This window comes from Gymnoscopelus microlampas (genome assembly GCF_963454915.1).
Source record: "Gymnoscopelus microlampas genome assembly, chromosome: 5".
Classification (NCBI taxonomy): Eukaryota; Metazoa; Chordata; class Actinopteri; order Myctophiformes; family Myctophidae; genus Gymnoscopelus; species Gymnoscopelus microlampas.
In genome coordinates, this window is record NC_139942.1 from 33399155 (window position 1) to 33414594 (window position 15440).

Sequence of the window (15440 nt, forward strand, 5' to 3'; positions counted from 1 at the left end):
AACAAAAAAAGTTAAATCTGAAACACAATTTTATAGAGGGGGGTCCCTGCTTCATCTCTCTCTCAGCTAGGGGGTCCTTGGCCTGAAAACGTTGAAGACCCCTGATCTAGACAAGGGAGCTCACTGGATAATACTGCTTCTAGAGTCTCTTAATTATTATCTTTAGTCTAATTTTAGAAAGCTGTCATTTCTTACTGTTTCAAAGACAAAGAGAAATCATTTCAATTCATAGGCAATCCAAAAATAGCCTTCATGGCTTGGATGTGAATCTATAAGTATGGATTAAGTGATACCCTGTGGTGTGTGCATCCCTGCTAGCCCTGTGTCTGTATCTTATCTCACTCTGTCCATATGATTCTTCTCTGTCCTGCTAAGACTTCACGATTGCAGCAGTCGAACCCGTATCAGCACACTATCGTCTTAGCCTTTGGCCGTGAGTCATCTGTCCCTGCTACTGCTGGCCTGCTGTTTGGCCCTCTGTCGCTGATTAACCCATTAAGACCTGAAGCCGATTCTAGAAATGTCTTCTAAATCCCAACAGTATTCTGAATAACCTATGTTTCTATAATCAGTGGTTCTCAAACCTTTTCATGTCAAGGACCCTCAAAATGATATGTATTTGACCGCGGACCCCCATGTCAAAATATGTTGTTCCAGGGACCCCCAGCAGCAAAGATTTGAGTTACAAATGTTCGCTTTAAAAGAATATATATTCAAAGATTTGCACACATGTTCACGATTTTTTATAAACGAGCTCTACGAGCTCGTAGCGCGGCACTTGGTGCCGCGTTATGAGCTTGTATATCTGCTATTTATAAATGGTGTAAAATAATGCTTTTTAGCTCAAATCAAAAAGTGACACAGATGCGTTCCAGGTCTTAAAGGGTGAACCACTTAAACACTCTATAAAGAATTCTATTCTTGGTCCCCTCTTTTTTTTTTTTCCCTCTACACCAAATCAAGTTGAAAATAGCTGAACTATACAACCTCCTGAGCTTGTAGATCAGCTATTTTCACCGAATGTTCGCCGAGAATAATAATGTATGACATGCCCAGAATAGTGACGCTAGGGTTCATGTGGTTACGAAGACGCATTCCTCTGGATGTAACCGAATGACATGCTTACATACACAACATTTATCACATTATGTGAGGACACTGTGTGAGGACACTGTGCAGCGGCAGAATTTAACTTTAAATTGAATTTAAACTTAATTTAAACTTAATTTATACACGTATAGTACATATACTGTGTGCCGCTTGCCAACACAAACTGATGTCCAAGCTAAAAACACGTCACATGAGTACACATTGGTCTCTTGATAAGAGTACAATCCACTGGCGTAGACAGAGTTACACACACACGCACACACGTGTGTGATTTCACCTACAGCTGCTAGGATGTCGCAATAGTGTAGTTCACTGTCCCCATTAGGCCTAACAAAAAAATATGTTGGTTTCCGGTTGGCGACCGACCCTATTAAATACGTGCGACCCAGATGATTTTATTGGCATTTGGAGTGAAAAAAAAAAAAAAAAAAAAATTAAGTCAAAATCCGACCGAGTCGATCAAAAACGTCTTACAAAAAATATATTTGGTGCGACCACATTCGCGAAGTTTAATCAAAGTTTTCTTTCGTCTAAAATATCATGTGCGCAAATGTTTTGTTTTACTATTCATGCGTCATTGCGTCATCGCGAGGAGACGGCGGCGAACAACAACAACAGCAGCACATGCATGTTCTCCTCCAGCCATGGACCTGTGTACACTACAATGTCTGTCGTCTGCCCTAGCCTCTCAGACTAGGGCAGAGGACCAGCAGCATACCCATACATATATGGAATATCTATATAATATGGAATATATTATATTCCATAATGCTACGCGCAGTTATAGCCTAGACAATGTAGTGACTGTCGGTTCGTCAATCACAGGGAATTTAAAGGCAGTAAGTGCGTCACCACGCTTCTCATACGGTCCATGCAAAAGATGTTGTAGAGACTACAGAAAAAAAATAGCCTTTAAACTTCTCTTTTATTGTAGCCAGTTGCAAAGAAAAATCACCCCTTGACTCTCGTTGCATATGCTGTTGAAAAGACAACTTTGGCATGGACGGGTGGTGAGAGTGTGTGTGTGTGTGTGTGTGTGTGTGTGCGCGCGATGCGATGCGTGTGCGCGCACTTCTCTCACACAGACAGTAGCTGCTCATTCCGCCTACCTGTAGGGTTGCCTCTTATTCCAAATAAATTACTAGGCGCCATCTGAAAAGTCCTTAATGCTGTAAACAGCTTCTAACAACAACTCTACAAGACGTTGTGATCCGCTGGTCCACTGGTTTAATTCATGTGCCGATACAGACGTCTTCGCATCTATCCAGCTGTAGCCTATTAAAGCTCGTTAAGACTCGTCCGAAAGTTTAACAAAGAGTAGTGTAACATTTTTTGTCAGAGGTTAAAACAAGCCAAAACAGTGACATAAGGTGAGCTGAGAGATGAAACAGGGACCCCCTTCTAGATTGTATGACATTTTTACTTGGTCTGCTCTTTTTCCCCCTCTACACCTATATACCTCTTTGCCAAAAATAGCAGATCTACAAGCTTGTGAGCTTGTAGATCTGCTATTTTTGGCTTTAGTCCACCACAGAAATGGGATGCTAGTGGTTAATGTAAAAAATATCATATCACACAAAGATTTGGTGGCCCCCTCCTGTAGTAACTCTGAGGACCCCCTAGGGGTCCCGGACCCCCTGTTGAAGACCACTGGACTATAGTGACATAAGGTAAATTTCTCACCTTGAAAACAATTAAATGCAGACATGTCCTGCTATGTGTCTGAATGCAAAAACCTTATTTATTTATTTCTGCTTTTAGTTCAAATAAGAAAATCATTTTGCATTAAGATAAGATTTTGTTAGTTAAAAAAGATTACCATTTTTAATAAATAATAATTTCAATAACTGATCTCAATATGGACCCATAATAAGTTTTGCCAAAATCATGCAGCTCTAACAGCTAACAGCAACAGCCATAACAGCAATGGTACAAATAAATAAATATAAATAAATGATATAGGCTACAGTAGTAGTATTCTTTTTAAAATTATTCTTGTTTTTGTAATGACTTTAGGCCTTTCTTTGCATAGTTATGGCATCAATATTATAGCCATATCAAAAAAATCTAGATAGAAAATAGAATATCGGTATCGGTAAAACCGGTATCGGCAGGTCAGACTTTAAAAAAAACGGAAATCGGTATCGGCCAAGGATTTTCCAATCGGTGCATCTCTAACTCTACCTCTAAATGTGATATGTGGCACTTTATTTTGTATCTTTTACTCAGCTGTGTGTTTCAGTTGTCTGAGTCAGAATGCAGGGATGCTTTGGCAGTGTTTCTGGCAAGATGGTTTTGAACCTCCCTGAAGCCGAATATACTGCATGCATAAATGCAATGGATGTGCAATGATAGCGTTTTAAGCAGTAAAGCTGTATACTGTATATCAGTAATAGAATGGGCTTCAATGTTAAAGCTCTTAGTTCTGAATTGAGCTCATCTCATACCCTGGGGTCAAATGTTTTGTTTTCAAATCCTGGTTTAATTCATTCACCAGTCAGTATGGTTTTCCAGCTCCTCAGGCCATTGGTTTAGCCAGTTTGATCCAGGGATAGCCAGTAGCTAAGATATCTGCTTCAAAACACTTTATTACTTGAAGATGTTTGTTTTGTATTAATATTTTTGGTATGTGTGAGTGATACAGCACTTTACTTTGGTACTTTACTTAGAGTTGAATTAAAACTCAAAAGTATTCAACCAGTGTGTGGACATTCTATTCAAAGTTTTCAATTGTTTATTGTTTGTTGTTTTCAGACACTATTTTGTAAGTGCAGTGTACATGAACCATTTAATGATTTAGAAATTGGTAACTCAGGAAAACATAGAATATATTAAAAAATAATTATTATCGATCATTGCCATAGGAAAAAAAAAAAAAAAAAAAAACTACCTACCCATCCTTCCCATGAGGAAAATAAAATAAAATTCCTTGCTACCCATCATTCCCACAAAAAAATAAAATAAAAAATAAAATAAAATAAATTCCCTACCTACTCAGCCCTAAAATGACAGCCAACCGGAAACCAAAGTTTTTTTTTGTTAGGCCTTATGTCAGCATTACACATGGCAGGTACACTGACCTGTCGTTTCTGCTGTGAAGGACTGATTATGGACAGACAGAATGGAGGAAGGGGAGGGAGGGCGGCGGGAAGAAAATGGAAAATGGCAGCGATGACAGGGAAATGGAATTTTAGAGTTGGTCCTCGTCGTATCGTGTAGAAAGGCGGTGAGTGTGGCAGTCGGGTAAGAGGCTGAGGGAGGGAAACCGGCGAAGGCGCTCTGAATACGAATTGTCCCAACTCCATGTTCTGTCACCGGCAGGCATTATTAATGCAACGGTGCAAATGAACAGGGAAACCCAGGGTGACAAACAGGCGGGAGTCACTGCAAGGTAATTAATCATTCACTGGTGTGCACGCACACGCACACACACACAAACGCACACGCACACACACACACACACACACAGAGATACAAACAAACACATGCACAGATATTTACTGACACCCACACACTCACAGATAACGTAACGGTACACAGATGCACACTCGTCAATGTGATGCCTTACCAATTAGCGGTTTTGTCTCTCCTCTTTAGCCTGGGGTTATGAGAGGGAGGTGTAGTTCAGCCTGCTCCCATATCATCCCTCACTCTTCATCCCTCCATCTCACATTTCAACCTCCCATGGTGCGCTGTCCAGGGGGGCTTATAGGCCTGTGGAGTCAACCTCTGTGTCTGGGTGGGGGGGGGGGGGAGTATTGTACTACAGTTGCAATACAATAACTCCATCTCTCTCTTTCTCTGTCTTGTGACCTATCTGACTACCCCTCAAGCGGTATATAGCCATACCGCTTGAGTTGCCATACTTTATATAGGCTCTATACAGTGCTAGAGAGACAAGAGGGCTGCTGCACAGACCGTTAATGACTGCTGAGTGACAGAATGTGCATGCTAGACGCAGTGACACAGGGGCACTGCCGAAAGACATACCGGTATGGCTGTATAGCCTACAATGCAACAAGATGTCTTCACCGACGTGTATATTTGGCTGAGAAACTGTGTGCATTTTATATGACTAGGACTGTTTATTTATAGTCCCTGTCACTGTCAACCGCTACTCTTGACTGCATGTGGAGGAACATACTACTGTATCCCTCTCAGTTCTATAAGCACCTCAACCAACCTGTAGGAGTCACCGTTGCGATTGAGACGGAGAACCCCCAGTCTCTCATTTTCTCTCTGGCTAGGTTTGTTATAACCAGTGGTGTAAAGTAACTACGTACATTTACTCAAGTACTGCACTTAAGTACAGTTTTGAGGTACTTTTACTTTACTGGAGTATTTCTGATGTTTAATACTTTTACTTCCACTCCACTCCACTTAGTCACTAGTTATTTTGCAGATATAAATTACTATATTATAATACATTTCATACATTAACTACTTTAGCCCTGTTTTATATATAGGCTATTTGAAAATAGCCGATCTACAAGCTAAATAGCCGATCTACAAGCTAACGCGACGCATTGTGAGCTTGTAGATCTGCTATTTTCAAACATTTTAGTACTTTTACTTTTTTGGTACTTTAAGTATATTTTGATGCCAATAGTTTTGTACTTTTTGTACTCAAGTAACATTTTGAATACGGGCCTTTTACTTCTAACAGAGTATTTCTACATTGCAGTATTGATACTTTTACTTAAGTAAAGAATTTGAGTACTTTTTCCACCACTGGTCATAACCACACACACACACACACACACACACACACACACACACACACACACACACACACACACACACACACACACACACACACACACACACACCAAAGGGCTTGCCTTGATCCTAGAGATATAATGGCTAACTGTGCTATATGAAGTACACCACTCATCCTTTCCATGTCTTAATTGCTCCTCCTTATGCCCGCTTTGTGTCCATAGCTGATATTCCCCGGTGCAAACATGCAGACGCTAATGAGTCCATAAGGACCGTTCTATAGATGAGATGTTTGCTGTAGGATTGTATATAGGGTATTCTGAGAGGCTAATAATACAAATAATACGTAACAACAGTGGCCTCTTCATTACCACTGTTCTACGTAGGTGTTCAGATGCCTGTTGAATGTGTATTTGTTAACCCATTGAGATGATGAGCCGATTCTACAGGTCTCCTAAATCTCAACAGTATTCTGAAAAACGTATGTTTCTATATCAGTGCTGCTCAATCTTTTTCATGTCAAGGACCCCCAAAATGATATGTATTTGGCCACGGACCCCCATCAAAATATTTTGTTCCAGGGACCCCCCAGAAGCAAAGATTTGAGTTAAAAATGTTTGCTTTAAAAAAATATATATATATTCAAAGATTTGCACACATTTTCACGATCTTTCAAAAATAGCAGATATACAAGCTCATAGCGCGGCACTCGGTGCCGCGCTATGACCTTGTATATATGCTATTTTTGAATAGCCCAAAGTGTAAAATAATGCTTTTTTTGCTCAAATCTAAAAATGACACAGTTCCAGGTCTTTGTGTGTGTGTGTGTGTGTGTGTGTGTGTGTGTGTGTGTGTGTGTGTGAACACAAGCGCGCATATGGGCAGTGGTGTAAAGTAACTAAGTACATTTACTCAAGCACTGTACTTAAGTACAATTTTGTGGTACTGTATTTTTTACTTTACTGGAGTATTTCCAATTTGCACAGTACTTTTACTTCTACACCACGTACATCTCAGATGCAAATATTATACTTTTACTCCACCTCAAGTATTTGAAAACTTTAGCTGCTAGTTACTTTGTAGATTTAGATTATTATTACAAAACATACATTACCCACTTCAGCCCTATATACATTTATACAAGCTCACTATGCGTATTGTAAGCTTGTAGATCTGCTATTTTCAAAAGATTTCTATACATTTTATACATTTTGAAAACTTGGGACAAAATGGGACATTCTGCATTATGAGTACTGTTTACTTTTGGTACTTTAAGTACATTTTGATACCAGAACCTTTGTACTTTTACTCAAGTAATTTCTTATATTCCTGACTTTATACTTTTACTAGTATTTCTACATTGCAGTATTGATACTTTTACTTAACCTATTAAGACCTGGGACGCATCTGTGTCATTTTTAGATTTCTTTGGCTATTCAAAAATAGCAGATATACAAGCTCATAGTGCGGCACCGAGTGCCGCACTATGAGCTTGTAGATCTGCTATTTTTGAAAAATCTTGAACATTTGTGCAAATCTTTGAATATATATATATATATATATATATATATATATATTTTTTTTTTTTCTTTTTTGTTTTCTTTTAAGCAAAAATTTGTAACTCAAATCTCTGCTACTGGGGAACCCTGGAACTAAATATTTTGAGATGGGGGTCCTCAGGTCTTAATGGGTTGAGTAAAAAATGTGAGTACTTTTTCCACCACTGCATATGGGTGGATGTAGCTCCATGTGTTGGGAGCAGAGCTATGAGAGCCCAGGGACTGTGCTGCATCATTCATGAGTATGTGCCACCCTCTCACTCTGCCTGGACAGCGGTGACCCCGTAGCTGTCAACACGCTGTCCTTCAGCATGGAGGCAACGTTCACACAGAGGCCACACTGCAGGGCCGGCCTGCTGGCTAGCTGGCTGGGTGTGCTGAGCTGAGCTGAGCTGGGCTCAGCTGGGCTGGGCTGGGCTGAGCTGAGCTGGGCTTGGAGGTGGTCAAGGAGCTGAGGGAATGCTGAACAAGGCCTGGGTATATGTGTAGGGTTAGGAATAGGATCCTTTTAGGATTTGAACGATTCCGGTTCCTTAACGATTCCCTCTTAACGGTCCGATTCCTTAACGGTTCTCTTTAATGATTCCTATAGGGAGTTCCAAATAGACCCTAAAGGTCTGTTACTCTGAGACATACAGGACATACTAAGGGTCCATTTGATTCCATTAGTATACTCTCAGAGTTATGGTGATCCTTTTTAAATGTAAAAGTTTGAGAACCACTAGTATTGTAATTGCATAGCAGACGTGAAGTCCACATACCAGCTCTGACAGTGTGATCAAACCGGTTCCAGTTCCTCAATGTTGGATCCGGTTCCTCCGGTTTCGGATCCCAACCCCATGGTGTGTGGGGTTGCAGAGGAGCCTGTGGAGATGATGGAGCAGTGGCGCAGTGGTAAAGTCACTGCCCACCACCACGGAGGTTGTGGGTTCGAATCCACCGCGGTGCATCTGGCTTTGTCGATCGTCTGCACGAACACAATTGGCCCGTGTTCGGGGGAGGGAAGCCGGGTGGGGAGGAGGGTGATAATGGTCATTACACATACTCCTATGGGCTGGGGCAGCATCTGTCAGCGGGGAGTGTTGGGCGGGAGGAGTAGGACGAAGGCTCTACGTCCTCCTGGTGGGGGCTCCCCACCACCAGGAGGATACGACAGCAGTCAGAGTGACAACACAGAAATGTGTGTGGGGAGGAATGAATTGGCATAACGATTAAATTGGGGAGAAAAAGGAGTGAAAAATAATTGTCTACTCTAAATTTTAAAAAGTTATTGAAGTTATTTTGTCTTATCTGCCCTGGGCACTTTTTGTTTAACCCATTAACACATTCCCTGCCAGAGGGGTTTTTCAGAAAAGGTTCCCTCAGTGCCAGGGATTTTGACCATTCTGACTAATATTTGAGGACACACAGGACATTTTGTGCTATGACTATGAACACATAGAATATCTCAAAATAAAGCTTAGAATCTCTTCTTTCATCTGAAAGAAAAAGTGAGTTTCTAGCATGTTCTGTTCTTTAGCTAGAGGTAGTTGAATACAGCTTGCTTTCACCAAAAAATGTCATTTTTGTCTTAGATTCAGAGATATAAGCGATTTAGTAAAATAAACACGTTTAGAGTCATAAAAATCTTTGAGGACACACAGAACATTTTGTGCTAGGACTATGAACACATGGAATATCTCAAAATAAAGCTTAGAATCTCTTCTTTCATCTGGGAAAAAAAGTTGAGTTTATAGCATGTTCTGTTTTTTTAGCTAGAGGTAGTTGAATACAGCTTGTTTTCACCAAAAACTGTCCTTTGTTCTTGGATTCAGAGTTTTAGTGAAAGAAACACGTTTAGACATAAAAAATGATTTCAAGTCTTTGACGTTTATTTTTCGCCTTCATTGACATCAGTCATGTAAACAATACTTTATAAAAATAAAAAATAAAAAAAAACTGCTTTAGATTCAGAGATATAAGCGATTTAGTAAAATAAACACGTTTAGAGTCATAAAAATCTTTGGGGACACACAGAATGTTTTGTGCTAGGACTATGAACACATGGAATATCTCAAAATAAAGCTTAGAATCTCTTCTTTCATCTGGGAAAAAAGTAAGTTTATAGCATGTTCTGTTTTTTAGCTAGAGGTAGTTGCATACAGCTTTCTCTTGGATTCAGAGTTTTAGTGAAAGAAACACGTTTAGACATAAAAAATGATTTCAAGTCTTTGACGTTTATTTTTCGCCTTCATTGACATCAGTCATGTAAACAATACTTTATTTAAAAAAAAAACTGCTTTTGAACACATTTTATTACATGGCATATCAAGTGCAACACAGCTCAAAGTCTTTCTTTTCAAAGTAATAAAGAGAGAGAGTGTGTGTGTGTGTGTGTGTGGGGGGGTGTGTGTGTGTGTGTGTGCTCAATTGTTACAGGGTTATATTGTAGAGATTGCTATTGTAGAGGTTGTCCATCCACAATCGGTATCCTTCACCTGCAAGGCCTCCTAGCAGGTAGGTGACGGTATCCGGGATGGAACACTTGATGCCACAGTCTGGCTTCATGTTGTGAAGATAGCCGGTCGTTGAGTCACAGAGCATATAAGATTTGATGCCATACTTATCGGGTCTTTAGAAGGAGTGTCATTGAAGTGAAGATTGCTCCAAATCAACTGGAAGCGGTTCCTGCTCATGGTCCTGCCGAAGAATGGTGTTACTAGGTTCTCATCGGTTGACCAGTAGTGTGAAAGCTCAGGTTTGGAAACAAGCCCAGACAGAAACAGCAGCCCCAGGAAACGCTTCAGCTCTACAACGGTCAATGCTGTCCAACGCTTTCCTCTGGCATGTGGCTTCTCTGAAAGTCTCTGCTTAGCATATGAGTTGGTTTGGTTGCATATCTCCTGGAGCAGAACATCAGGCAGGAGTAGCTGTAGAAAGTCGGCAGGGCTGTCGGATAGCTGTAAATATACATACACAAAATACCAATTTAGACTTTTAGCAAACACTCGTATCCAGACAGAGCGACTAAAAATAGCAGATCTACAAACTCACAAAGAGCTTGTAGATCTGCTATTTTTATAAGGCATCCGACAATAGAACATAGTAAATATATAGCCTACATTATCATCATTCATAATCAGACAGAGTGTGTTGGTGGTGCTACAGTGTTGTGTGTGAATCTATAGTCAGTCCAATTCAGATCAACACACAGGGGGGCTGTGTGCACATGCATCCCCCTCCAAAAAAAAGAATAAAAAGAGCAGATCTACAAACTCACAACGAGCTTGTAGATCTGCTATTTGTTATGGCACCACACACATGCATGATAAATATATAGCCTACATGTACCATTGTTTTGTGGGGTTTTAGCAATTGTATAAGGCATCACACAATAGAACATAGTAAATATATAGGCTACATTATCATCCTTCATAATCAGACTGTGTCCCCATGCTACAGTGTTGTGTGTGAATCTACTGTCAGTCCAATTCAGATCAAAGAGGATTTTGAAAAGGTTTGTTGACATGAACTGGACATTTTTTATGGCACCACACACATGCATGGTAAATATATAGGCTACATGTACCATTGTCCTGTGGGGTTTTAGCAATTTTGTATTCCTGTGTACAAGTGTCATACAGAAAAAGTTCTTACCTCTGCTAGATGGTCTGGCCAGGGTTGTCCGGCCATCCTCCACATCCTCAACAAAGTCTGAAATGAAATATCAAATACTTGGTAAATATTATGAAGATCAAATCAATTTAGGTATTTAGCAAACACTCTTATCCAGACAGAGTGACTTACAATAAAGCACACCTGCCTACTCCCCCATAAAAATAGCAGATCTACAAACTCACAACGAGCTTGTAGATCTGCTATTTTTATAGACAAGGTCAGAGGAGAGTGCTTTGTGCACCTGCATCCCCCTACAAAAAAAAAGAATAAAAATAGCAGCCATCTACAAGCTCACAAGCTTGTGGATCTGCTATTTTTATGAGGCATCACTCACCAGCACAGTAAATATATAGGCTAACATCATAATCAGAGACGGTGTCCCCATGCTACTCTGTGTGTGTGTGTGTGTGTGTGTGTGTGTGTGTGTGTGTGTGTGTGTGTGTGTGTGTGTGTGTGTGTGTGTGTGTGTCTCTTATAACTTATAAGCAGACCTGGCAACAACTTCTCGTGTCTAGTCCACCAAACACACACAATAAAACACAATAAAAAATAATCTTACCACTGCTGAAGTGAGCTCCGGGCTCCGGACGGGTCCTGCCGCTCCGACGAACACCATCGGTCGGTACCGCGGCAGTAGATGGGCCCGCTGCGGCCGTAGTAGAGGTCGCCCCCACTAACTGTTGCTCGTCCTCCCCGTCCACCGGAGTAGATGGGCCCGTTGCGGGCGTAGTAGAGGTCGCCCCCACTAACTGTTGCTCGTCCTCCCCGTCCACCGGAGTAGATGGGCCCAATCCCAGTAACTGGCGTAACCGCTTCTTATCGTCCACAAGCGGCGCTGGTTGTGCCCCAGTAGCCCGAGTCATCAACGACTCCAACAGTGTCTGCTGGCGTAGCGAACCGGTCACTTGTTTGGCGCCCCTGTTTGAGTTTTTTTTTGCCCTCATATTATCACAGAGAGAGACAGTATTATCTTATACTACGCTATATCTGATCTCCTCTTTTCTTTTCTTCTCCTCTCCCGATCACTATAACTGACCTCTCCTCTCTGCTCCGCTCTCCGACCACACCAAATGATCTCTCCTCTTCTCCCCGATAACTACAAGCTTTTCTCCTCTCTCTCCGACCACACTACACCAAATGATCTCCTCTCCTCTCCTCTCCTCTCCTCTCTGATCCTCTCTTCTCCTCTCTTCTCTCGACTGAAATAAAACTAAAAACTAAAAAACTAAAACTAAACTAAAGACACTCAAACGCTCACACTTTCTAACACACTCTCACACACACACACACACACACACACACACACACACACACACACACACACACACACACACACACACACACACACACACACACACACACACACACACACACACACACACACACACACACACACACACACACACTCTCTCAATCACTAACTGACTCACAAACTGTCTCACACACTGACTGACCTGTCTCAAAAATAATTTTAACTCTATTGCTGTTACCAACCCCCACTCTTTTCACTCCGATCACCGTCACTCTCTGTCTCTCTCAAATGTTTGGGCGCAATGGCCGATGCTGCACTACCGTCTCCATTTTGTCACATTTGGGCAAACAGCTGTTTGTGATCAGCTGACTGATCACGTGTTTTTTCGGTTAACCCCTTCATCTACAGGTCCAATATTAACGCACAGGCTGCGCAACAGTGTAATATACAGTAAATCAATGAAAAAACACATTCACGGTTTAAACCGTGAATGAGCCCGTGGCAGGTAAAGGGGTACATTTTGATTCACGAGTAGAACCGTGGATAGTAGGTAATGTGTTAAGACCTGGAATCTGTGTCACTTTTTGATTTGAGCAAAAAAAAAGCATTATTTTACACTTTAGCTATTCAAAAATAGCAGATCTACAAGCTCATAGCGCGGCACCGAGTGCCGCGCTATGAGCTTGTAGATCTGCTATTTTTGAAAATTTGTGAAAATGTGTGCAAATCTTTGAATATATATATATTTTTAAAGCGAACATTTTTAACAAATCTTTGCTTCTGGGGGTCCCTGGAACAACATATTTTGATGGTGGTCCGCGGCCAAATACATATCATTTTGGGGGTCCTTGACATGAAAAAGTTTGAGAACCACTGATATAGAAACATACGTTTTTCAGAAAACTGTTAGGATTTAGGAGACATGTAGAATCGGCTTCAGGTCTCAATGGGTTAAATTGGGGAGAAAAAGGAGTAAAAAATAATTGTCTACTCTAAATTTTAAAAAGTTATTGAAGTTATTTAGTCTTATCTGCCCTGTGCACTTGTTGTTTAAAAAGCCTAGACAGAAATGTAATTTGTTTGTTCATACGGTCCAGTGAGGAAAAACACAATTAAATATGTTAATCGTCAGGTAATGTCATGATCGTGACAGCCCTAGGTAGGAAAAGACAGAGCGGGGAATAGGAGAGGATGCCGGTTGGAGAAGTTTGGGCTTGCTGTTGAGACATTTCCCCTACAACTTGCCAACATTCATTCATGTAAAATATGCATATACACAGCCTGAGGGGTTACTTAAAACCCAGAGGGTCAGAGTAGCCCTGACCTGTGTCTGAGTGTCTGAGTGTGTGTGTGTGTATGTGTGAGGGAGAACAAGCGGTAGGAAGATACATTACATAACTGGGCACTCTGGCTCTCCTGCCAGTTCATTATCGCACAAACAGTAGCTCAGTCCGTACGCGTGCACGTGTGTGTTCAGTTCTGTGGGCAAAAGCGGCGCTTCCGTTTGCCTCCAAATTGAGTGCAACCACCCTTCATGGCCTGCTGGTAATGTACTGTAGTATTGCCCAACATCGCAATTTACAATTTAGGCATTTAGCAGAAGCTCTTCTTAATCCACAGCGATTTACAGTAAGCAAGTTAAACACAAGGTAATACATCAAATGCATAGAGACGGAGTAGCGCCTCAGTAATAAGCTAGGATCATTGGTAAACCAGTCTAAACATTATAATATAAAAAAGATATATATATGTACATTGAAACTATACAAACTATAGGATGCCAGGTCAACAAATGAACCTGGCGTCTGTCTAAATACCATACATTTTAACCTTTGCATAAGACTGCATGGCTGTCAAGGCTAGGGCAAGTGCTACGGCCTAAGGTCAAGTCTGAAGAGGTACTGTATGTGGAGTGAGTCTGCAGTTATAACTGCAATGGGGAGTTCACGGTTCCACGGTTTGGGAGGCAGAAGGGAGACGAGTCTGGGACGTGTGGTGTGGAACGCTGTCCACCCTGTTGCAGACAGTGGTGTAAAGTAACTACGTACGTGTACTCAAGTACTGTACTTAAGTACAATTTTGAGGTATTTTTTTTACTTTGCTGGAGTATTGTCAGTACTTTTACTTCTACTCCACTGCATCTCAGAGGCAAATATTATACTTTTACTCCACTGCGTTTATTTGAAAACTTTAGTTACTTTGTAGATTTGTATTATTATTACAAAACGTACATTAACCACTTTAGCCCTATATACATTTTGGCCATATGAAAATGGCCGAAGCTCTTCGGCTACTTCGGCTATTTTCAAAATATTTGTATACATTTCATACGTTCAAACTTTCTACTTTTGGTACTTAAAGTAATTTTTTTATTCCGGACTTTTACTTGTAACATTGTTTCTACATAGCAGTATTGATACTTTCACTTAAGTAAAAAGAAATTGAGAACTTTTTCCACCACTGGTTGAATGACTATATGACCATTGGCGATCTGCAGAGAATGTAATGAATGCAAAGCTTAATACCCTGGGTTATGGATTTGACCTCGGATAACCTTAGTCTGTATTGGCAAAATATGAGGGCATTAGTAGAACATAATAGACCCAACCAGGCAGTGGAAATCTAATTCCTTTACGGTACAGCAAAACCATACAGCAAACTGCCCAGCATTATCACTGTAAACTTAGGTTTTTCATAACTGATGCAAGGCTCTGTAAGACTCTGTGCTTGGATGTTCCAAAACACTGATTCTCAACCTATTTAATTTCAAGGATCCCCAGTTTGATAATTATGCACAGACCTCCATATGATACTTTTTTAATTTTATTGTATTGTACACTGTGGACCCATAAGGGTCTATTTGGACCCCTGGTGGTCCCCAGAACTGCCGTTGAGAACCAATGAAGTACACTACAGCTTGCTAGCCAATGGTTTTTCTGTGTCGCACACCATATTGTCATTACACACGTGAATTTTCTCCATTTGTGAAGGTAAAAGGAGTTTCACACCTTTTTTTAATTCAACGATGAGTGGAATGAAGTGGATTACGGGTACATGATTTGGTTCCATTTGTACGTTCTCTGAGTTAGAAATGTATTATTATTATTTATTTATTTTTCATTTATATTAACGCAAGAACAATG

The 15440-nt window shown here is 40.8% G+C and overlaps 2 protein-coding genes across 2 annotated transcripts in view; one reads left to right on the forward strand and one right to left on the reverse strand.

Moving 5' to 3' along the window:
• phlpp1 (PH domain and leucine rich repeat protein phosphatase 1) overlaps positions 1 to 15440 on the forward strand; it is a 76902-nt gene that overhangs the window by 12930 nt on the left and 48532 nt on the right. The gene's annotated exons all lie outside the window — the stretch shown is intronic.
• Positions 9342 to 12735, reverse strand: LOC311046390 (uncharacterized protein). The gene is made up of 3 exons (XM_084058662.1): positions 11605 to 12735; positions 11025 to 11081; positions 9342 to 10327 (listed from the first exon to the last, which is right to left on the reverse strand). The coding sequence occupies exons 1-3, from the start codon at positions 11987 to 11989 to the stop codon at positions 10284 to 10286; spliced, it is 486 nt and encodes a 161-aa protein (XP_083914788.1). The 5' UTR covers positions 11990 to 12735; the 3' UTR covers positions 9342 to 10283.